This window comes from Camelus ferus, chromosome 9 (genome assembly GCF_009834535.1).
Source record: "Camelus ferus isolate YT-003-E chromosome 9, BCGSAC_Cfer_1.0, whole genome shotgun sequence".
Taxonomy (NCBI): Eukaryota; Metazoa; Chordata; class Mammalia; order Artiodactyla; family Camelidae; genus Camelus; species Camelus ferus.
Genome location: NC_045704.1, coordinates 57210802 through 57233976, shown reverse-complemented (window position 1 = coordinate 57233976; position 23175 = coordinate 57210802). Strand labels below are relative to the sequence as shown.

At 44.6% G+C, this 23175-nt stretch overlaps 1 protein-coding gene and 1 long non-coding RNA gene across 7 annotated transcripts in view; one reads left to right on the top strand and one right to left on the bottom strand.

Annotated features, from left to right (window-relative positions):
* Nucleotides 1-14924, bottom strand: part of LOC102517664 (neuroblastoma breakpoint family member 4) — a 30239-nt gene extending 15315 nt beyond the window's left edge. The window contains exons 1-9 of one of the 6 annotated variants that reach the window (XM_032486912.1): nt 14786-14924; nt 13504-13721; nt 6731-7019; nt 6439-6646; nt 4814-5024; nt 3090-3219; nt 2212-2426; nt 1096-1147; nt 17-231 (exon numbers count right to left, since the gene is read on the bottom strand). In XM_032486912.1, the coding sequence (XP_032342803.1) occupies nt 17-231; nt 1096-1147; nt 2212-2426; nt 3090-3219; nt 4814-5024; nt 6439-6513 (898 nt within the window). In that variant the 5' untranslated portion in view covers nt 6514-6646; nt 6731-7019; nt 13504-13721; nt 14786-14924. Of the gene's footprint in view, nt 1-16; nt 232-1095; nt 1148-2211; nt 2427-3089; nt 3220-4813; nt 5025-5125; nt 6647-6730; nt 7020-13503; nt 13722-14496 lie in introns of all 6 variants that reach the window. The other 5 variants (XM_032486913.1, XM_032486910.1, XM_032486911.1 and 2 more) reach the window with 5 other exon arrangements.
* A 247-nt stretch (nt 14925-15171) lies between these two features.
* On the top strand, nt 15172-20576 carry LOC116665850. Its single transcript, XR_004322589.1, has 2 exons — nt 15172-18099; nt 18943-20576. It is a non-coding gene; the product is annotated as an uncharacterized LOC116665850 (long non-coding RNA).
* The last annotated feature ends 2599 nt before the right edge of the window (nt 20577-23175 follow it).

Below are 23175 nucleotides of genomic sequence, written 5' to 3'. Positions count from 1 at the left end.
AAAATAGAAAGGCTACCTGGGAGGTCAGCTGGAATTTCATCTTCTACAACATGGGAGCAAGCACCAGCTACATCTGGAGCATGGCCGACTTTCTCTTCATCAAATGCCAAGTGGCCTTCACTGTCTAGCCGGTTGTAGTCAGGTCCTTCTTGGAGAACTGAAGCATTCAAAACACATTCGTCCTGGGACTCCTGGAGCACTTCCTCCTTCTCAAATGCCTCGAGCTCCATGCTGTGCCAGGTGGGAAATTGATGACAGGAAAGTAAACTAAGAGGATCAGACACCAAGCTGTCCTAGCTGGTTCTGATAGGGGGGCCATAGGGAATGGACACAGAAAGCCAGGGGCAGTCCCCTTAAAGAGGGAAATAACTATCCTCCTATGTGTCAAGCAGAGTGTGGCTGTCAGGGGGTGGTAGAGGGAGAGACCAGTAGTTGCTCGGTGCACTGGCCACACAACATGTCATGAGGAATGAGATTCAAACATCCCAGTGTGGTCCTATCAGGATCACGAAGCACAAGTGAACCTCCACACCAGGTGCTATTGCCATCTGCCTCTATCATATTCAGTTTAAGATAAGGTAGTCAAGTGATTCTAACTATTAAGGTATTGTAGAGCCTCAGAGATATCCCTTCTATTTAGGAACAGAAAGGCCTCTAAAGCCTTTCTCTTACTGGTGTCACATGACAACTAAAATTTTTTCTAGGAAGTTTTATTGGTGCTTTATTTTTTGAGTTCCTTCTTTACTGATTCCATTGCTACCTTCCTTACTAACAAGTACTGAAGAACTGTGTAAAAATAGTCATTTATCTCATCTTAGTGTTCATTTAGGAGAGTATCCATAGTCTCTGTGTGCGCAGGAAACCCTAAAGGTGGTACATTCTCTTGGGCCATAGCTACAAGTGCCACAGAGACAACAGACAACCAAGTGAAAGGGCCACTTCCATGTTGGTTGATTGAAGTCAATCAATGCAATCTGCAGGTTTGCGTTTCTCACATCTGCTACCTGACACTGTCTTGCCCTCACGTGTTCATCTTTCTTCTACCCTCTCCGTAGCTCACCTACCCATTACCGGTTCCGAAGACTTCATGGTTACCTGGGGGTGAGTGTTTCTTCATCCAGTTTATATTCCTCATCTTCATCAACTTCTGTGAACAAATTCAGAAATATCCAGTCAGCTTTTCCCCAATTCACAGACTGCAATCAGAATGGCTATATGGCCATGGGAACATAAATATTTTTGTATGAGTCACTGCCGTGCTCAAGGTCCAATGCAATGTCTTTAAATAATTGGCCTGGTCCAGATGTCTGATCCATCGTTCAGTGTGACACCAAACAGCTGGATGACAATCCTGTCCCCTCTGCCTGACATGGGGTCGACATTTAAATAGTCTTTTGTTCCCTATACCACTGTACAAGTGTCCACCTCCCATCTCAACCTCTACAACACGTTCATCTATCTGGCCAAAAAGTTCTCCCTAGACACAGGCTGTACACCCCTTCACGGCTCTCATATAGATACTCTGCTTTGTGAAAGAAGAGGAAGACGACCCTGTCCCACATGCCTCCATGTGCACGCATCATGGGACCTTCACATGCTCCCTGAGTGTTATCAGTGGAAATTCTCTCTGTGGAAATTGCGCACTGAAACAAATTTCCCAACACAAGTTCAGCAACATTCAGTGTCCGATCCAACCCTACACAGTGAAGGGCTTCTCTTTTTCTGAACTGATTCATGAATATTCCCACATTAATCACTGCAGCACCATCAACAGCCTGTTTGATCCATTGAACAGAAGAGGAAATAGACACTGAAATAGGGAAAATCAATCACTCGCTCACAGTCAGTAAAGACAACACTCAGGCTGGAGTCTGGGAACTTTGATGCATAGCGCAGGGCACTTTCCACTCCCACAAGCTACCCCCTGTCACATCCTCCTTCCCGGGCTTTAACCCTGGGGGGATGCTGTCTTGCCCCAAAGGCCACCGTCCATCAGGGGGAAGCAGGTCGTTGAAACACTGTGACCTCTATCTTGTGCATTTCTCCTCTGTCCTCCCACTCAGCCAGTGCTGGTCCTGTCATGGTCTCCAAAATGAAACATGGAAACAGCACAGCTGGTAAACTCACTCCTAGTGGAGGTGAGGAGTCTCTTATGAGCCAGGAAGCTTTGCATGAGAGGCTCAGTGCTATCACAGCCTGTGGCCACGTTACCTGGGCTGAGCTTGCGGGCAAGGCGCTCTGCCAGCCTGCGTCCCTTGGTCAGCTGCTCTTGGAAGCCCTGTCCCTGGTTGTTGTCCAGGTCATCGTGGGTGAGGATGACCTTCAGTTGCTGAATGAGCAGGACAGAGTCTTCTCTCCTGTCCCGTAATTTCCTCCGTAACTCGGTCAGCTCTCGTGCCTGAGAGCGAATTAGGCTATCGTATTCCCTAAGAGAGATAGAAGAGACGGTGTTAAAATGCACAGTTGGATGAGACATGTTTGGAGATTTCAAAGGCAATTCTGTGAGAACATCCCCAAGGAGCCATCAGAGCAGAATTCTGGCACATATGGGGGGAACTTCCTGTGGAAAGAGGAGACAAATGGTATAACAAAGGCTTCCTCTGTATCAGAGATACTCCTCTAAGATTCCGTTACATCCCAGTCATCTTCTTCTTCTTCTGGAAACAAACCCTAATGTCTTCCTAAGCCTGCATTATGAAGATGTCTGTTCAGTGTCTCACTGAGCCATGCCCATTTCCATGTAAAGATCCATGTAGGGTATATTGGGCAGTGAATGTCACAAAGTCATACATGGTGTGGACAGGTCCAGCTGGTGACGAGTGGGAAGAACAGGAGAATGAGAGAGTCAAGGAAGGATGACAAGGTGCAGTGATTCAGGAGGGGACTGTGATTCAGAGGTCAGCGAGGTACTGGTTGCACAACATGGTGAAGCTTCCAAAGGCCACTGACTTGTTCACTGGATTTCAATCTGGTGAATTTCATGTAACGTGATGAACATTTCTGCACTCCCCTGGCCCAAAGTCACTCGTGGCCCCACTTCAGACAGGCCTACACTTCCCACCAGCCTCCCTGCACAGAGCCCTCCTTACCTGAACCTCTCATCAGCTAGCACTGGCTTCTCAGCCAGCTTCTCTGCCAGCTGCTCTGTCAACGTCACCACCCGGAACTGCAGCTTCTCCCCCAGCACGGATTCAATGATGTCCTTGCACTCTTCACACTCTGAGAAAACAGAGACGCTGCCTCAGGGGAAAGCTGCACCCCCTGCTGTGCTCACTGCCTTCCAGGGAGGAGGCAGGGTCCAGCCCAAGGTCAGAGGTAACCCTGCTACAAGGCTCTAGGCAGGGATTTCCACGTCTCATTCCTCAGCCTCCCGACTGCATGGCATTCGATTAGTCCCCATTTCACAGCTGAGGGAAGAGAAACTCCAAGGCACGGAAAGGAAGTAAAGAAGACGAAGTGGCATTAGGAAAGCTCAGAATTCACATTTCCTGAGACTGACCCTGCATCATGGGCCACTCTACCAAGACTTGCAACCTCGGAGGTGAAACACTGAGCACGGGCATGAAGTGGTGGTTTCCTGTGTGGTTGGGATGGACCCTAGGACTAATGGACTCCTGATTCCCTTGTGCTGGGATTTCAGTAATGAAGAAGTACCTCAAAGGGTAAAAAAAATTCTTCTGGATACACTTGTGTGAAATATGTTGCATAAAACTATAAGGACGTGAAAGACATGAGCCAAAATACTAGGATAATCTGTGTTAGTCCAAGTTGCAATGCTAGGAAGTGTGTTTACGATGTGCCTGCAGTGTTGTAAGAGTTTTACAAGAATTTACTATTGATTGCATCTCACACATGCAGCAACACTGGATGGACAGAGAGGGTAACTGAGGCACAGAAAGATACGCAGCACAGATTATGAGCCCAGGAAGCCTGGCCCAGAGTCTCTGATCTTCTTCTCTGCACTAGGAAGGGCCTGCCCCATATACTGCTGTGGGTTTTACTAGGGATGGTGTTCTCCCCCACTTACCCTCATTCTCATTTTGGCCTCGTGTCTCATGATCCAGCCTTCAAGGTCGCCTGGATTTCGCCTGCTGACCCACATCACCAAAGTTTCACCAGCACAGCAAGAGACAAACTGGGTGATGCAGATTATCTGATTTCCCCAGAAATCATCCAGACTCTCAACACAGGGTGTCACATGACCTCCTGGGATTCTGGAAGGAGACCCTCCACCCAGGAAACTCAGCTTCCCTCTCACCAGGGAGCCCCTGTCTGAATGGTATCACTCATGGAGACCATGGTTTCCATGACGAGCTGGCTCATCCTTTAGCTCCTTCAAAGCAGGTACTATCACCTGCTTCCCCCAGTGTGTGCTGTCACCACATGACCTCAGTGTAACTGGCACAGTGCTTTGCCACGGTGACCTCAGGGAAGCTTGCTGAGGGCAGTCATTAGTCCCAGACGTTTAGGCAACAGTGATGCAGGACCAGATACACTTCAGCAAAGATTCCAATGGACAGACTTTAGCTTGTTCTAGAGAGATACCAAGAGGCATCAATAACTGGAATTTGAACTCTAGTCGCACACTACAGCTCACTACACACCTGGAAAATTTGCTCAACTCTTTGTGCTGCAGTTTTCCCATCCTCAGGGAAATGAGGGTCAAATAGCTACTTCTACCTTTCCTGCCTTGTGCTCAGAATGACACTTATACTGACAAAGGGGTGCAAGGGAAAGTCTGGAGAGTTTCAGTTACTGAGAGGGAAGAAAGTGATCATTCACCACGTTGGTGACCATGACCCTTAGGACTTACTGTATTTCTGCAGCTGGTTGGCCAGGTAGTAGGTAGTAGCTTGGCATACAAGGAATTTCTGGGTGAGATCTCGGAAGTCCTGCTTCTGTTTGGTCAGCTCTAAGTGCAGCTCCTGGTTGATCTCCAACAGTGTAACTTCTGCCCTCGGACCACATAAAGGGCCAAGGCATTCTGCCATGGTGACGTGAGGCAGAGGATGTAGAGCTAGGGGCTGGGGAGAAGAAACGCAGCATATGATGGATTAAAAACAAGTGAAATCACATAAATTTAATCAGGATTGAGTCATGACAAAAACGGGAGTACTTAACTTACTGTTGGCAGCAACTGGATCACCAGCTCACAACACTTGAGGGTCTTGAACCACAAAAACGACGTTCAAGAGCACAGAGCTCAGGGCCCCAGGCACTGCCTGCTGCGCAGACTCTAACAGGAGTGATGGAGCGGGCCCTGGCGTGCCAGGTAACCGTCTGCAGTTGCAATAACAGAACTGGATCGGGGGGGAGGGGGCACGGAATCCTGGGGGCCCCTGCCTTCCAGTTGCCTAGGCCACGCCGCTTGGGGTCTCATGAAGGTCGCCACCTATGGGGACACTCCTTCTCCAGCCACTCTTAATTGCTTTCTACACTTGTGCTGATACCACCAACCTATCTCTTCCCAAAAGTCATCCAAGCATAGTTCTCATGTTTTCTCCTGTGTCTATAAAAATATCAGGAGATAAACTGTTTCCTTGAAAGTCTTATTTTCTTAAAGGCTATCATGAAGTCACACCACTTTCTCTTTAAGTCGTCACACATTTTAAGGCTTTTTCACCGAGAAAGATGTCAGACTTGTAGAATGCCATGACACTGTTCTCTGGGTCTTTGCCAGTTTTGTGTAAATCACAAAAACTGCAGGACAAAGAGCAGAATATAGTATTATGTGAATGAATAATTAATTTAAAAAGTGTTTTCCGTCCTGACTCAATATTCTGTTCACTGCATCTCTTGTTAGGTCAGATGCTCATCTCACTTGGACAGCTTCTTGGCTCCATAAACTTTGTCATATTTGACGTGCCAGTCTTCTAAACTCCTCCTCTAGGTGTGGATTACTCTATTTGCTGTTTTTTGTAATGTCACTGAACACTACATTTTATACTTCTCACATATGAATTGCGTTGTAGTCCCACAAACTCTGTCTCCAAGCTGTCTAAATGATAAAAGCAATTTCTGCACATGTCATTGAATAGAGACCATCTATTTGGAAAGACTTGTCAGCATGATGCTGTCGTTCTATATTCATCCAGTTCACCCACATATCGAACAGAAAGGGATCCAAAGCAGTGTTCGTGGAACTTGCTTTGACAGATCTCTTTGAGTTTTACTCGTGCCATTGCCCTGGTCTAGATCTGAAAAATAAAACATGGTAAGCTCAAGGTCATGGGTCAGGGAAGGCTGATGATCCTCAGCGTTTGTGTGCCCTTGTGCTCAGGGACATAGAAGATTAGCTTGAGAAGAGAAAGACAGGCAGGCAGGGGAAAGTGATGTTCTAAAGGAAGTCCTCACTTTCTCAGCATCTGGGTCTGGTGACCCTGAGATTTAGGAGACACTCAGTAGCATCAGTCCCTTCAGTTTAGCTGCTGGACTAACCTGACTTGAGGGTGAAATGGGTGTGACCAAGTGCCCCGGAGCATTTGTGTCAAGGTTAAAGACGGAAAACTGCATCAGCCACTTAGAAAGCTTGCCTTCTCCCGGCCCCAAGTCATCCTCCAACCACACTGCTTAATGCCATTGGTGTGTGAGACGCAGAAGAGGCCTGAAAGACATCGATTTTCTGGTGTCTGTGGGGCTGCAAATTCTGTGTGGGAAAAAAATAAAATGTGTCAAGTTTCCTCACTCTACAATGATGAACCCAAAGGCTCACAAAAGGTACTTGACTTACTTGAAGTCACAAGTATCTCCACTCCTGGGGCGATGTGCTCTTCTGTCAGTCCTTGACCTTTCTCAAATTGTCAGTGTTGGCTAGAGTCAAACTAGGCTAGTCACTCTATCAAGTGATTGGCAGCACATGGACTAAATATTCAATGGCCATTTTAATCAAATATGTTGCTAAGTTGTCTTCCAAAATCACATACTGCTCTTTTATACAAATCCATTTGCAACTTCAAAAGCCCAAAGCTATATTTTCCTGATAAGCTGTGGTCATTGTCATCATCTTCATTCACTTTATCCTGTAAATTAAAGGTCTCTGTATTATTACAGAATGTTAGGGGCAGGCATGGGCCTACAGCTTGTTTAAGTGCATGAAGAGATTCCTGTGTCTCTGTGGACCAGTGGAGTTGAGCAGCACTCTGTCTCCTCCATAAGTCATCTCAGATTTTTTTCCTACAGAATCCTGATTTTTCTATCCATGATAACATTTTTATAAAGAACGTACGCTCTCTGGATTGAGTCTTAGTGAAGAAATGCTTCCCATTGTACAAATAACTATAAAATAAATCATCAGCCTGAATCCTGGCTTTCCTCACTGAGCAAGCTCTGGGTCAGACTTTGAAGGTTTTTAATAAGCTGGTACTTACTTAATAAACGATATATAAAGTTATTTTTCATAGCACCTCAAATATTGCACGAAGACTCGAGACCCATAAACTGAGTAATGAATTCGTTTTCAATCACCTCAGTTTAGGACGGATTTGGACAACTAGTTTTGACTGGACAGAATGTACTTCTGAGTTTCCTCACACAGCAGTAACATCCCTCAGCTGTGAACAGGGTTGTGATGGACCTGGGGCCCTAGAGTTGAAAAGTAATCCGCTCTATCCTTCCATCACTAAGTCACGAATGCTTCGTGGAACACTTGGAGGTGGTGGCCATTGTCACCCTTGTGAAACCACCAGCCCAGCCAATCCCAGCTATGTTATAGTGACCCATCTCATGGGAACATCCCCCTTTTTTCTCAGGCTCCAACACCATGGGAAGGATGCAAGTTAGAAGGTGACTCTCTCTTTCCCTGAGTGAGCTTTGAGCTCATTCACCTCTTACTGCAATGGCTGCTGGTTCAAGGGCAACAACGTTGTTTGTTTCTTTGTTTTGCCAGATCCCAGGTCTTTTTAAGCTAAGTTTGTGCTGACCAGTCTCCCTTAATAACCTTCTCTCTGAACCTTATCCTCAATCTCTCTCTTCAATAAGACATGGGACGATCCTGTCTGAGCTCCTGAGGTCAGTTATTAAAGGGTTTGATAGAAAGGATCTTTGTTTTTTTTTTCTTAAGGATAACACCAAGTTCTGGAGTTCCAAGCCTAGCAATCTGACACACAACATAACCATTCTTTCTGAGGCTCCCTTTGCAGCTGCTCATTCCTGGAAAGCTCGTGTGAATTCACTTAAGCCAAACACTAGGAACGCACTTCTCATCAAACAATATGGGCTTTTAGTTCTTTGCAGCCAGAAAGACACAGTATGATCTAAGTAAAAGGGTATCAGAAAGAGTCTCGTATCAGATTTGGGCTTTGGTTGGAAGATACGAAGGAGGATGGGAGGAAGGAGGGTTTGTTCCATATTGAATACTGTTACTCAGCACAGGCAGGTCTATGACTGAAGTGCAGATGTAAAAAACATTGCCTTAAGAGAAGAGGAAGTTTGGGATTTTGTCGGTTGCACAGTGACCTTGGTTTGTCTGTGCCTGGACAAATTATAAGGTAGCCTTATTTTGCCTGATTACTCAGGTCTTAGAATAATCTTGTCTGAGTTTAATAGTCTTTCTTGGAGATTGTTTATTTCCAACATGAGAACAAATCAGTTTGGCCCGTAGTGTCAGCTCAGTTCAGGCATCCATTTACGTACCTAATCATTTGTGAGCGCTTATCACTTATGGAGTCCCTGCGGGTAAAGCATGGTGTTAATTCTACTGGGAGATTCAGACCGAGGGGCACATTCCTTTCTGAAGAGGGCTTAAACCTGACTCCTCCCAGGACAGTGTGGGTTATCAGCAGGTGAGAACACCAAACTCCAAAAGGCTCAACGTGGGGAAAGGGAGATGATGAGAAGGAACCAAGATACTCAGCTCATTGTCCTCCACTCAGTGAAATCCATGGGGCTTCTTTTCCGTCTCCTCTCTCACCTTGCCTGGAAACTCTCTCCAGGTGGCAAACTGGAGCAACTGCAGGGCTCACTTATTTGTTTCCCATTTCTCAGGGATCACTCACTAAGCTTTGTTGCCTCATGCTCAGGCTCTTGAAAATGCTTGTTTCCTGTATCTCACCCAGTTTGTTGTTGTCATTTTCTTTTGTTCTTTCTCTCAGAAGAGTAAATCCAACTTCCCTTACTCTGTATTCACATGGCACCCCTTTGAAAACTCCAAGCTGGAAAATGTCTCTCAAGATTCTGAAGTGGCTTTTACACGATAAAGAACACAGCCACAACCAGGGTGAATCTAAGGGAAACTCTTAAAGATTGCATTTTAAAAGCACCCTACCGGTTCCAAGGACAGAACTGTCTGAGTCTATATTAGGGGATGCAGAAGTCCCACAGGCCCCTGCCCAAAGACTGAGGGGATGTTCCTTCTTGGTCTGTGCTAAAAACCAGTTCTCTGTGAGCGGAAAAGCCCCTTTAAAAGCATGTCAGCCTTGGTTACTTGTAATCCCCAAAAGGTCCCTCAAGGAGGGATGATCATGACCACACACAGGCAAAAGGGAGCGTGTGCACTTTCATGGGGTGTCTCTAGGGAAACACTGGTCCAAGCCAGGAAGAGACACCAGATGTTTCAAGTCCCTGGGCTGCAAACCAGTCACTGAAGGATGGGCAAAGATTTCCAGACTCTCTTTCCGGAACCTTACTGTGGCGTTCCAATAGAGACCCCGGAAAGTACTCCACTCACAAAATCTTTCTCCCCTAGTTGGTAGAAAATGTTCCGGTGCCTGACTTGCTACACACTGGACACCGTGCTACATACTACTGCTTGTGAGTTGGGGGTATTGCATGACCGATATAAAAGAGAAAATTAAAACTGGGGAAAGCCAGGCAAGCTATCAGAAACATCTGTCTTCCCTGGGCTGGGAGAGGCAGTCACCTGGCCACACAGGTCTCTCTGAGTTCAAGATCTCAAGTGGTGTTTCTGCAGTAAAGGAGTAAGATGATCAACTCTCACTTTCCACCAGAAAATGGGGAGTGGAACTAGTCTGAAATAAAGTGTTCCTATTTTGTGGATTAAGACCTTAATCTTCATTCACCTGGAAGGTTGTTAATTCACAGTCTGTCACCTGAAGGAAATGCAGCATGTTTTCCCCAAAGCAACTTAGAAGGGGAGCAGGAGGGTTTGCCCTCTGGGAAAAATGTGTCCCAGAAGTGCCTTCCAAGACTTTACCCCAACTATTAAATATATTAAAATGGTCTCTTATCCACCATAAATGGCAGTAAAGAGTTCAAACACAGTTCCCCGATACTACAATTCGTATACTCACGATTGCCAGTTTCGGGGAAATGATAAGTTTCAGCACATTCGGGGTGCAATGGATAAGCCTCACTTTGGGAAAACTGCCTCCCACTGTGATCGTGGTATCCACGTGCCCTTGTCGCACACGATTGCAAGATATTAATAATAGAAGAAATTGTGTGAGGGAGAACAGAGCATAAGAGAGGATTCTGTAATATCTGCTCAATGTATGTGTACACCTAAACCTGTGTAGAAAGTAGAGTCATTGGAGAAAGCTAAATGTTCATTGACAGATGACTGGATAAAGAAGTTGTGGTGTATATATACAATGGAATACGACTCAGCCGTAAGAAAGAATAAAATAATGTCATTTGGAGCAACACAAATGGACAAGGACACTGTCATTTAAAGTGAAGCAAGCCAGAAACACACAAAAAAATACCATATGCTATCACTTACATATGGAACCTAAAGAAACAAAACAAAACAAAACCACAAAAGGACTCATTTGTAAGTCAGAAACAGATTCACAGACATAGAAAACCAACTTATGAATTCAACACCCATTTATGATAAAAACTCTCACCAAAGTGGGTATAGAGGGAACATATCTCAACATAATAAAAGCTATATATGACAAACCTACAGCCAGCATAGTACTCAACGGTGAAAAACTCAAAAGCTTCGCACTAAAATCTGGGACAAGACAAGGATGCGCACTATCACCACTCCTATTCAACATAGTCCTGGAAGTCCTAGCCACAGCAGTCAGGCAAGAGAAAGAAATGAAAGCGATCCTAATTGGAAAAGAAGAGGTAAAAGTGTCATTACATGCTGATGACATGTTACTATATATAGAAAACCCTAAAAGGTCCACACAAAAGCTACTAGAGCTGATTGAAGAATTCAGCAAGGTAGCAGGTTACAAAATTAACGTTCAAAAACCAGTTGCATTTCTTTACACTAACGATAAATCAACAGAAAAAGAAAGTAAAGAAACAATCCCCTTTAAAATAGCACCCAAAGTAATAAAATATCTGGGAATAAATCTAACCAAGGAGGTGAAAGAATTATACACAGAAAACTATAAACCATTGATGAAGGAAATTAAAGAAGACTTTAAAAAATGGAAAGATATTCCATGCTCTTGGATTGGAAGAATCAATATTGTTAAAATGGTCACACTGCCCAAGGCAATCTACAGATTTAATGCAATCCCTATCCAATTACCCAGGACATATTTCACAGAACTAGAACAAATCATAATAAAATTTATATGGAACCATCAAAGACCTAGAATTGCCAAAGCATTACTGAAGAGAAAGAAAGAGGCTGGAGGAATAACTCTCCCAGACTTCAGACAATACTATAGAGCTACAGTCATCAAGACAGCATGGTATTGGTACCAAAACAGACATACAGACCAATGGAACAGAATAGAGAGCCCAGAAATGAACCCACAAACTTTTGGTCAACTAATCTTTGACAAAGGAGGCAAGAATATACAATGGAATAAAGACAGTCTCTTCAGCAAATGGTGTTGGGAAAACTGGACAGCAGCATGTAAAACAATGAAGCTAGAACACTCCCTTACACCATATACAAAAATCAACTCAAAATGGATTAAAGACTTAAACATAAGACAAGATACAATAAACCTCCTAGAGGAAAACATAGGCAAAACATTATCTGACATACATTTCAGAAATTTTCTCCTAGAAGAAATAAAAGCAAGAATAAACAAATGGGACCTAATGAAACTCACGAGCTTCTGCACAGCAAAGGAAACCAGAAGTAAAACAAGAAGAAAACCTACGGAATGGGAGAAAATTTTTGCAAGTGAAACCGACAAAGGCTTGATCTCCAGAATATATAAGCAGCTCATACGACTCAATAAGAAAAAAATAAACAACCCAATCCAAAAATGGGCAGAAGACCTAAACAAGCAATTCTCCAAGGAAGACATACAAATGATCAAAAAGCACATGAAAAAAATGCTCAGTATCACTAATTATCAGAGAAATGCAAATCAAAACTACAATGAGGTATCACCTCACACCAGTCAGAATGGCCGTCATTCAAAAATCCACAAATGACAAATGCTGGAGAGGCTGTGGGGAAAGGGGAACCCTCCTACACTGCTGGTGGGAATGCAGTTTGGTGCAGCCACGATGGAAAACAGTGTGGAGATTCCTCAAAAGACTAGGAATAGACTAACCATATGCCCCAGGAATCCCACTCCTGGGCTTGTATCCAGAAGGAAATCTACTTCAGGATGACACCTGCACCCCAATGTTCATAGCAGCACTATTTACAATAGCCAAAACATGGAAACAGCCTAAATGTCCATCAACAGGTGACTGGATAAAGAAGAGGTGGTATATTTATACAATGGAATACTACTCAGCCACAAAAACCGACGACATAATGCCATTTGCAGCAACATGGATGCTCCTGGAGAATGTCATTCTAAGTGAAGTAAGCCAGAAAGAGAAAGAAAAATACCATATGAGATCGCTCATATGTGGAATCTAAAAAACAAAAACAAAAACAAACAAACAAACAAAAACAAAGCGTAAATACAGGACAGAAATAGACTCATAGACAGAGAATACAGACTTGTGGTTACCAGGGGGGTGGAGGGTGGGAAGGGATAGACTGGGATTTCAGAATTGTAGAATAGATAAATAAGATTACACTGTATAGCACAGGGAAATATACACAAAATGTTATGATAACTCACAGAGAAAAAAATGTGCCAATGAGTGTGTATATGTCCATGAATGACTGAAAAATTGTGCTGAACACTGGAATCTGACACAACATTGTAAAATGATTATAAATCAATAAAAAATGTTAAAAAAAAAAAAAAAAGAGAAAAAAAACCAAAACCAACTTATGGTCACCAATGGGGGAAGGAGGATGAGAAGGGGTTAATTGGGAGTTGAAGATGTGCAGATGCTCATTACTATATATAAAATAGTTAAGCAGCAACCTTCTTCTTCTATACAGCACAGAGAACTATATTCAATATCTTGCAGTAATGCATAATGAATCCAAACAGGAATATATATATATATGTATATGTATAACTGAAAAAGTATGCTGTACACCAGAAGTTGACACAACACTGTAAACTGAGTACACTTTAATTTAAAAATTAAAAAAATAACAAAGCAATGTTGTTAAATTCTTTAAAACGGTAAGCACACAACACCCTGAAATCAAAGCGTTGGTGGCACCCTCTAATGGCTGGTTATGACTGACTGTGGAGATGCACCAACCTGGAGTCTGAGAAGTTGATTTCCACGCCCCTTCTTCAGCCTCCATCAGCATGGCAGTTCCTGTGGAATCCACAGGTCCCATCAGGTAGGTCAAGGTGTGGTTGGTGCTCCAGAAGGTGCAGAGAGACCAGAGGCGTCTGGTGAGACCCCGAGAATCCATCGCGCTGGGCCGAGCTCCGTCAATACCCGGGACGACCGAGCTTCCACAGCTGCACGACCTGCGCCCACAGAGCAAAGCTCGTGAGGACAAGAACTGAGAGCTACAGGTCGCTGCCTGAAGCATAAAAGCAGCTCAGGAGGGAGGCTTGGTAAATTGGGAGACTGAGAAGCAGGAGAATGAGTGGACGTAAGACTAGAACGTTCCGTGCTGGGCTTGAAGCACAGGTCTTCCAATCAGCAGTCGTAGGCTCCTGTTGTGCTCAGAGCAGGATTATAAACTCTTACGCTGTTGCCACGCGGAGCGAACGTGCTCCCCAACCCCTCCCTCCTCGGCTGGAAGCACATTCAGACCCGCTGGCTCTGGGCACACCGGCTCTTCACGGGGGCACGTTCGGGGCCTGACACCAGGAAGCGGCACACGACGCCCCATCGCGGGACCCATGGCCTTGGCCGCCCGGTCCCCGCCACCCCGGAGCCCCCTCAGCTGACGACCCCGCCTCTCGGGCAAACGTCCCCCATGTACCACCTTCCCTGCGCTCACATGGCGCGTTGCACCCTCCCCAGAAAGGGAGGCTGTGAAAGGCTTTCCAAAGGGGCCGCTCTTGGAAGCTCTCAAACTGTCAGCTGAAGCCCTTAAACGTCCGGAGCATGGAAACGTCTAGAAGCCACTCGGGCAGTACACGGAGCTCCCCACCCGAGACTGAGACCGAGACCGAGACCGAGACCGAGCGTCTCCTGTAGTCTCGGGGACGCGGGAGGCCAGGAAGGGGGGACCCGGAAAGCGAAGAGGAGAAAGAAGGGAGAGGGGAAAGAGGCCAGAAGAAACGCTGTCACCTCCTTACCCCCGACCATCCCCCACGGGGCAGAAGAGGCCAGGCTCTGGCGGGGCTCCGCGTAGGGGTCTTTAGGCTTCCAGCACGACTCGCAACAGAGGAATGTAGCCCCCGATGGAAGCCGGTCGGGCTTCTACCGTTTCCACCTCGGGTCCAACGGCGGGGCAATCCCAGGGAGACCCGAGGGCTGCTCTGAGGGTCGCAGAGCTCCCAGGGCGGGGGGAGAAGGACAACTGAATACAAAAGGTAAGGAACACTTTGCATCTTTTCTTTCCTGGCGAGAATTTTACCTCAGAGCAGAAACCTCTAGAAACCCCGGCACAGCAGGTGGATTTCGGGCAAGGTTTAAAAGCCCTGCCTGTGGATCATCCCCGAGCGGATGTCGTCTCATCCACGAGGTAGAAACCTGCGGGATCGCGCCGACGGAAAGCGAGTGGGGCGCCTCCTGGCGTCGCGGAGGAAGCGGGCTCCGGGCGGGGCGAGCGAGCGCAGGGGAGGAGGCGGGTTGGGCGCCCGCGGGGCTGGGCGCCGCCTGGCTCTCCAGCGGAGCGGCGTGCTGACCTGCGTTTCCGTGGTGTAATGGTGAGCATTTTGGACTCTGAATGCAGTGATTCGAGTTCGAGTGTTGTTGCAACTTTCCCTTTAGACAGCGCCCAAACGACTTTTATCCGCAGCCCCAACTCCGTGGCTGCCGGCAAGCGAACTCGCGCCTCAGATACGCGCTGATTGGACGTGCTTTTCCGCTCTCGCCTCCCTCTCCGTCCTGCTCTCAGGATCGGATGGTCTCGGTCCTACTTAAAAAGACTATGAGCTCCCCTTGCCCGAGATCCTCCCTCTCCCACCGGCGCCTCCCGGCCTTTGCCTTGATCTTGTACTTCGCACTTCGCTGACTCCTCGTGTGTCTGGCTTCTGGAAACCCGTTCTGGGGTAGACGGGATCCAGAGGGACGTGGTAGGCAGGTAGGGGGACCCAACCCGGGGTGTCCCCGCTGGACCCAGGCGGCTCGGCCCCTCTCCGGACATCCGAGGCCCCGGCCAGGCAGCCAAGGGCTTAGAGACCGAGACAGTTCCCCAACCTCATCGGGCCACCCTGAGTCTCGTGAGTAAAGGGCACAGGCTGCACCCACCGAAACCTGCACTCCGAGGGGCTTCACACCGCATCTCTTGTAACCGCGCGATCGTCTGTCCCTGTGAGTAAATGGTCGGTATGAGGGGCTGTGAAGTCCCCAATCAGCCAAGGTGATTGCGTCTTACTTTCTGGCTGGATGACGGTTCCAAATCTGAATTGAAAGTCCTGTGGTTTTTGTTTTTGTTTTTGTTTTTTAACATTTTTAATTGAGTTATAGTCATTTTACAATGTTATGTCGGAAGTCCTGTGTTTCACTCAGATGTCCCATTTTATTCCGAATTTTAATTGATCCTATTTCAGTTTGTCTGATTTTATTCAGAATTTCTCCCTCCTAAGTCTCACAGGACACGAAAGCCTCTGTTGGGCTAAGGAAATCTGGTCCTTTCGTCTCAAGCTCAGCCAGAAAGAGGAGCCCGGGCCGCGGGTGCCAGCGGCTGTGGAGACCCCAGGTACCGGACCATGGCCGCCGGCCCGGCTCCTCCGGGGGCGAAGGTGACATGAGCCCGAGCGTCTCCGAGTCCCGACCGCGGGCTCCCCTTCGTCCTACCCCGACTCTCCTCCACTGAGGACGCTCAGGACGGGACCGGATGGAAAGAGGGTCCTCTCTTCTGCTCAGTAGAAAAATTTGGTCCGGAGTTCTGAAGGACCTCCTGTCTAGTGAAAATGTTCACCACCAAATCTTAGTTTTGGAACATTCAGTTCCCAAGACTGTAAAGTACAACTTCGGAGAGTGAAAAGAAAGGGGGGTGGGTCTGTGGAAGATAGCTGAGGGACGGAAGGAGGAGAGAAACGGAGGAAATGATGAGTAAGGAGAAAGGAAATAGAAAGGAGAACAGAGAGTCTGGAAGGTAAGGAGCCGGATAGCCGCTTCTGGAGACCAAGGCTCCTCACAAGAGCGTTCTCGCCGGCATTTTGAATCTTTTAATAATCCTAGGACTATTTTGGCTCTACCTGGAAGATCTGAATCTGGTTGCCTGGTATTTGTCTTTGCAGCTTCTTTTCATTATCTGGGAGGGTCAGGGTAGGAAGGTAAATACACTTGCAAGTTCTTTGGAACCAAGTCAGGACTTTGTTGAATTCCTTGGAGTGACTGGCACGTATCCTTTTCCCCCATCTCTCCCCTTTGCAAGGCAACTGCCTTCTGGGCAAGGCCTGGAGAGAGCCTGGGAACCCCAGACCATGAAGATCCCAAGGGACTACTCCTGGCTTGAGATGCTGTGGCTGAGCAGACTGTGCACTTACAGGGCAAGGGCTCTGGGGGGTTGGCTAGGAGTCTGAGCAAGGAACCAATCAGGATTAATCAACAGGCTTTCTCCATAGCACCACAGACGTTCCTTTTTGAACCCTGCCTCCCATCAGGTCTTCTACTTCCTCTCCACAAGGAACCTTTACTAGAAGCTATTCTTTCAGTGGAACTGCAAGTTTATACATAGATTTAATACCCTTATCTGGCCCACTATCTGCAACTGCCAGTGGTGATGGTAGCCTCAATCTCTATCAAGATGCCTGCTCCAGGCTTTCCTCTACTTCAAGAATGAACTTTGCCTTCCTTTCTTCTCCCACCTAGCTCAGGCCCAGTCTCTGCCTGGTAACCAAAACAGCCCTCTCACCAGTCTCCTCAGGTTGGGAAGAATAAATTCTCAGCTCCTAGCCCCTCTGCAGCCCCCAATAGGTGTCTGTAGCTTCAACCTATACAGGCATATCCAAGAGCCACATCTCTCAACAATTTTTTCCCCTCACCCTGCATCCTCCTCTACTACATATACCCATCACTGACTGATACGGTCTTTTGTGTGTTCTTGTTGTTGCCTACCCAGCACCCAAGCATTTTCTTTCTGGGAATTCTGTTCCCTCTTTGGATTATGTTTTCCTGGTACTGTTCGTGAAGGTGCCCTGCCCTCATTCGCTCAAGGAGAGGGCACTTGACCCAAGCTGAACCAATCAAATTTGGTACTTCTCTGGAATATGAAAATAGAGGAGGGGTGACAGAAAAGATTAATTAAACTTCTGATTTATCCATTTGAAAGTGTCCCTGAAGACCCTGGTCTTTTGTTCCTGCTATTTATATCCTGTGTGGCTGAACTGTGACTAGAGCTTAAATAGTTAATATAATAATTGATCCATCAAACTATGATTGAAAATCAAAGATTAGAAATATTTACTTAGAGATAAGAACATAACTAAATAACTGGTTATGTATGATGAAAATTTGTGAGAGTACATCACAGGACCACTGTTTTTCTGAACAAATTTACAGGTATACATAACTTTGATAAAAATATATCCTAAATACAAAATAATTCCTTTGCCATATGTACTTGTGTGTGTATTTAAAGTTCATTGTTTGTATCTTGAATATAAATTTGTATGTAACCATATTAATGATGCTTTTCAGAGTTTTGTGTCATGTACGGAACGTGTTCTCTCTGTGGTGAATATAAAAATGATGGCAAAAATAAGTTCAAGGAAATAGTAGGTAAGTACTACCCACCTTTGGCAAAATGGTAGAGAAAAGAACATTCTTATAAAACATTGGGATATGACCTACTACATCTTATTTTCAGGGTAATTAGGCAGGGAATTAGCAAAATTAGAAATGAACACATATTTTGATCTGGAAATTCCATTTTCAGGAATCCATAGAGAAACAAACAAGTGACAGCTGATCCCTGCAGCAGTATTTGTAATAATAAATATTGGAGCCAATTTAATGATCATCAATTAGAGACTGATTAAAAATCCATTTATATCAAGAAAGATATTAGTTTAAAAGAACAAAGCAGATAATGAAAATACTGATAGCAACGGTGCTGCTAAAAGCTAACACATATTGAACATTTACTATGTGAGAGGCACTGGGCTCAGGGCTTTACTTGCAAATCTCATTTGACTTTGGATAACCAAAGTACTCATTTTACATGTGGAAATGGAGACACAGAAAAGTCAAGTAACTTGTTCCACTGATTAGATTTCCCACCTGGAGCCGGACTTCACCACAGATGTGACCAGAGTTCTGTTGTTCTCCGTTTTAGGAATTTCCAGTGTTCCAAATATGCTAGGCTGTAAAAACTTAGCCTCTGGAAAAGTAGGGGAGGATGCATGGTGGGTGTGGATTAGGTAGACTCTGGAGTTCTAAAATGAATTTTTTGTTTAAAACAACATTCTTTGCTAGAGGTGCCTGAGGAACTAGAGCCTTGAGAGGAGAGGAAGAGAAGCTTGAGGATAAGATAGCTTCGCTATTAACATGAAACTAGGAAAATGTATTAAACACAATTGTCTTATTGTACAGAGGTACAGAAAAGTGTTTTCTACCCCCAAGCTAGGGCACCCTCAACTCCTCTGTTATGCCTAACCTCGCTCCCCGCTTCAGAAATCTGGGGACGCGGGAGACATCGAGGCCGAGTCCTGTGATCAGGCAGGTTTGAGCGTTGATACGGAGCCCGAAGGCGTGGAGGACTCTGACGATCGATCGAACGCCAGGTCCCCGGGTGACAACCACAGCCTCTCAGTCTGAAGTCATCCATTTTTCGGTTCTTTGCGCCACTTCACCTTTGTGCTCCACGAGTTCCTCCGCAGATCCCCTCGGGTGGGCGCGCGCGTGAAACACCAGCCTGCTGCGCCTCTACAGCTCTGCCCGCCTCCGTGACTCTAGTCGTGAACTCCACCAGGGAGGGACCTTGGGTTTGCTCACGATGCAGCCCCTCTCCTAAACCACTGCTTGGTACCTATTAGGCGCCCAATAAATGCTCGGTTAAAGAGTGCATTCCGCCCAAGGGACCTGGAGGAGACGCAAGAGGCACCAAGAATTCCACTATGGACTTAACATTTTAGTCCTAGAGAATCCCCGGAATGGGGGGACTTGAAAGGTTTTTCAAAGGCAGCCACTCTTTAAAACCTTTATACGTGCCACTAATTTAGAACCAGGTCAAGGTCCCAATCGGAAACGTCTACAGGATGCCACCTGGGATGTCACTGAGCTCCCCATCCCGGGCAACGCGGCTTTCTCAGCCTAGGGGACGCCGGTGGCAAGGAGAAGAGTGAACAAGGAATGCTGACGAGAAGAAAGTGGGTGGGAGTGAGTTGGAGGGCAATTTGGAGTGTGAGAAAGAAAGGGTGTAGGGACTGGAAAGGAAAAGAAAGCCAAGAGACACCAACTCTGGTCACTGAAAGAAAGACCAGTAAGAAAGCGTTGAGGCTACTTGTGTCAAATAATAACACTCATCTACAGCACAGCAGGTTGAACTCATGCGTTGCGAACGCAGCAACTTTGGCTTGAATCATTATGAAATTATCTAACGCGCTGCTATTTTCCTCTTTTAAATCCCCGTTAAAGCCGGCTATCTAGTATGATTTCCCGCTTTGAAACTGGAGACTCCGGAACAGTAGAGTCAGGTTCTCAAGACCCCGCGTGGGCGGGAACTCCCAGCCTCGGCTCAGGGCTGGGAGCCAGGACGCGCCTAACAGCAGGAAACGCTCCAAGTAGCCTGGCGCGAAGGTGCCTGCTTCCTGCCAGCCCCAGCTCCAGACCAGGCAAACACAGCCTAAGGGCCTGACAGTCTATGAAGAAGGCAAGGCGATCACAGAGACCGTGAAACTGGGACCACTAACTTTAACTTATTACCAAGACTCTGAAGAAAAGCATCCAGCATTGCCTTGGAAAGCTAATTCTTTTTTGAAAAGTTTGGGCAACTGATCTACTAATAGGTAGAAGACAAAAATCCCTGCTTTTCATCACATAGTGTGTGACTTCTGTAGATGTTTTAATCATAGGGTGAAACTGACTTTCCCCTTTCTCTCTTGGTAAAAATTCTCCATAAATTTTAACATATACGTAGATCTGTGTAGTCACTGCCGTAATCAAGAATACATAACAGTTTCTTTTCCTGGAAAAATTTCCTCCTGCTCTCTCCTTAGTCACATCTCCCCACAAATAAAAGTTCTGACAACCACTGATCCATTCATCACCATAGTTCTTTTTTAAATGTCTTAAAAGTGAAAGTATATACTATGTAACCTTTTGAGACTGGCTTCTTTTACTCAACACAGTGACTTTGAGATTTGTCCACAGGTTGTCGTGCACATCAACAGTTCCTTTTTATTGTGGAGTATCCCATCCAATTGGTATACCACAGTTTGTCTATCAATTAACCCATTGAAGAATATTTGATGATTCTTTTGGGCTATTACAAGTAAAGCTGTTATGAACATTCCTTTAGAGATTTTTGGGTGAATGTTTTCATTTGTCTGAGGTAAAAAGATTGCCCAGAGTAGGCTTGCTAGATCACATAGTAACTATGCTTAACTTTGTAAGAAACTGCCAAATCTTTTCCAGAGTGACTGCACCGTTTTGTATTCTCACCAGCAATGTATGAGAATTCTAGTTGCTCTCTATCCTAGCCAGTTGGTATTGTCATTCTACTAGTTGTGTAGTGGTATCTCATTGTGGTTTTAATTTGCATTTCCCTAATGCCTAAAGATGTTGAACATCTTTTTATGTGCTTATATCTTCCACTGAAATGTGTACTAATGTCTTTTGCCTTTTTTTTCCTACTGTTTTTGTTTCCTTATTATTTATATATATTTAGGTCCCAAGTCCTATGTCATATTTGTGATTTGCTAATTTTTTTCTCTCAATCCATAGCTTTTCATTCTCTGAAGTTTTTTTTTTTTTTGCAAAACATTTTTAATTTCAACAAAATACAACTTACTGATATTTTTCTTTAATGGATCATGCTTTTGGTGACATACCTAAGAACACTGCTTAACCCCAAGTCATGAAGAATTTCTTCTTTGCTTTCTTCTATAAATTTTCTGGTTTTACATTTTATAGTCTATGCTCCATTTTGAGTTTGTTTTTTGTATAAGTTGTGCAGTTTAAGTGCAATATGGATGTCTAATTAATCCAACACAATTGTTGAAAAGAAAAAATAAAAAGCAATCTACTGAATTGCTTTTGCATCTTTGTCAATAATCAGTTGGCCATATTTCTGTACTATTTCTAGGGCCTTTATTCTGTTTAATTGATTTTTGTGTCTGTCCCTTTGCTTATACCACAGTATCTTGCTAACTGTAGCTTTATAGTAAGTCTTAAAATTGGGTGGTGTTATTCCTCTAACTTTATTCTCCTTTTACAGTAATTTTTTTTAGCTCTTCTAGGTCTTTTTAATTTAATTTTTGTTGCCATTCCAGATCCAAAAAATGAGAATTTATTTATGGCTACAAAAACTTTTGCTAGCATTTTGATTGTTATTGTATTAAAACTATAGATCGATTTGGGGAGAACATAGATCTTTCTCTACTGAGTCTTCCAATCCATGAACACAGTATATTTTACCACTAGTTTGGGTGTTATTTTATCTGTTTTTATTAGTTGTCATTTATAGATCCTGTACATGTTTTGCTAGATTTATGCTTAAGAATTTCATTTGAGGGGAACAACTTTAAATGGTATTATTTTTAAATTTTTGTTGTCCAGTTTGTATATTGCTAGTACATAGAAATACGTTTGCTTTTTGTATGTTGACCTTGTATCCTACATCATTGCTAAACTCACTTATTAAAGTAGTTTGGGTTCTTTTTTTCCAGATCCCTTGGGATTTTCTATATGGACAAATATCTATGATTTAGGGACAGTTTTATTTCTTCTTCTCAAAAGTGGATGCCTTTTCTTTTTCTTGCCTTATTACCCTGGTTAACACTTTCAGCACAATGTTGACAGGAGTAATAAGAGTAGACAGTCTTCCCTTGTTGCCAGTCTTGGGGGAGCATTCAGTCTTTCACCTTTAAGTATGATGTTAACTGAAATTTCTTTGTAGATACTCTTTACAGGTTGAGGATGCTTCCTTATACTCCTAATTTACTGAGAGTTTCATCATGAATGAATGTTGCATATTGTCAAATACCTTTTTTGCATCAATTGATACGATTGTGTGGTTTTAGATTTTTAGACTATTAGTATGGTGAATTACAATACTAAACCTCCTAATGTTGAACCAGCCTGACATTCCTGACATAAACCCTATTGTGCTGTATTCATTTTATATATTGCTGGGTTGAATTTGTTAATGTCTTGTTACCAATTTTTACATCTATGTTCATGATGGATATTATCTATACTTTTTGCAGGATCTCTGACTGGTTTTGGTATCAGGAAACTGGCTGGCTTCATAAAATGAGTTGGTGTTTCTTCCTCTTCCACTTCCCGAAAGAGATTATACAGTATTGGTGATACTTCTTTAAATGTTTGGTAGAATCCCCTAGTGAATCTGTCTGGGCCTGGAGATTTCTTTTTTAATTATGAATACAATATCAGTAATAGTTATTTTACTATTCAAGGTATTTTGTGTGAGTTTTAGCACTTTGGGGTATTCAAGAAATTGGCCCACTTCCTAAAGGTGGTTGAAGTTTTGTGTACAGGGTGGTTTGTAAAATTCCCTTATCATTTAGATGTCTGCATGGTCTGTGGTGGTATTCCATGTCAGTGCTTGGTAATTTGTATATTCTCTCTTTTTTTCCTAATCAACATCAGTAGAAGCTTCTTTGTTTTATTGAA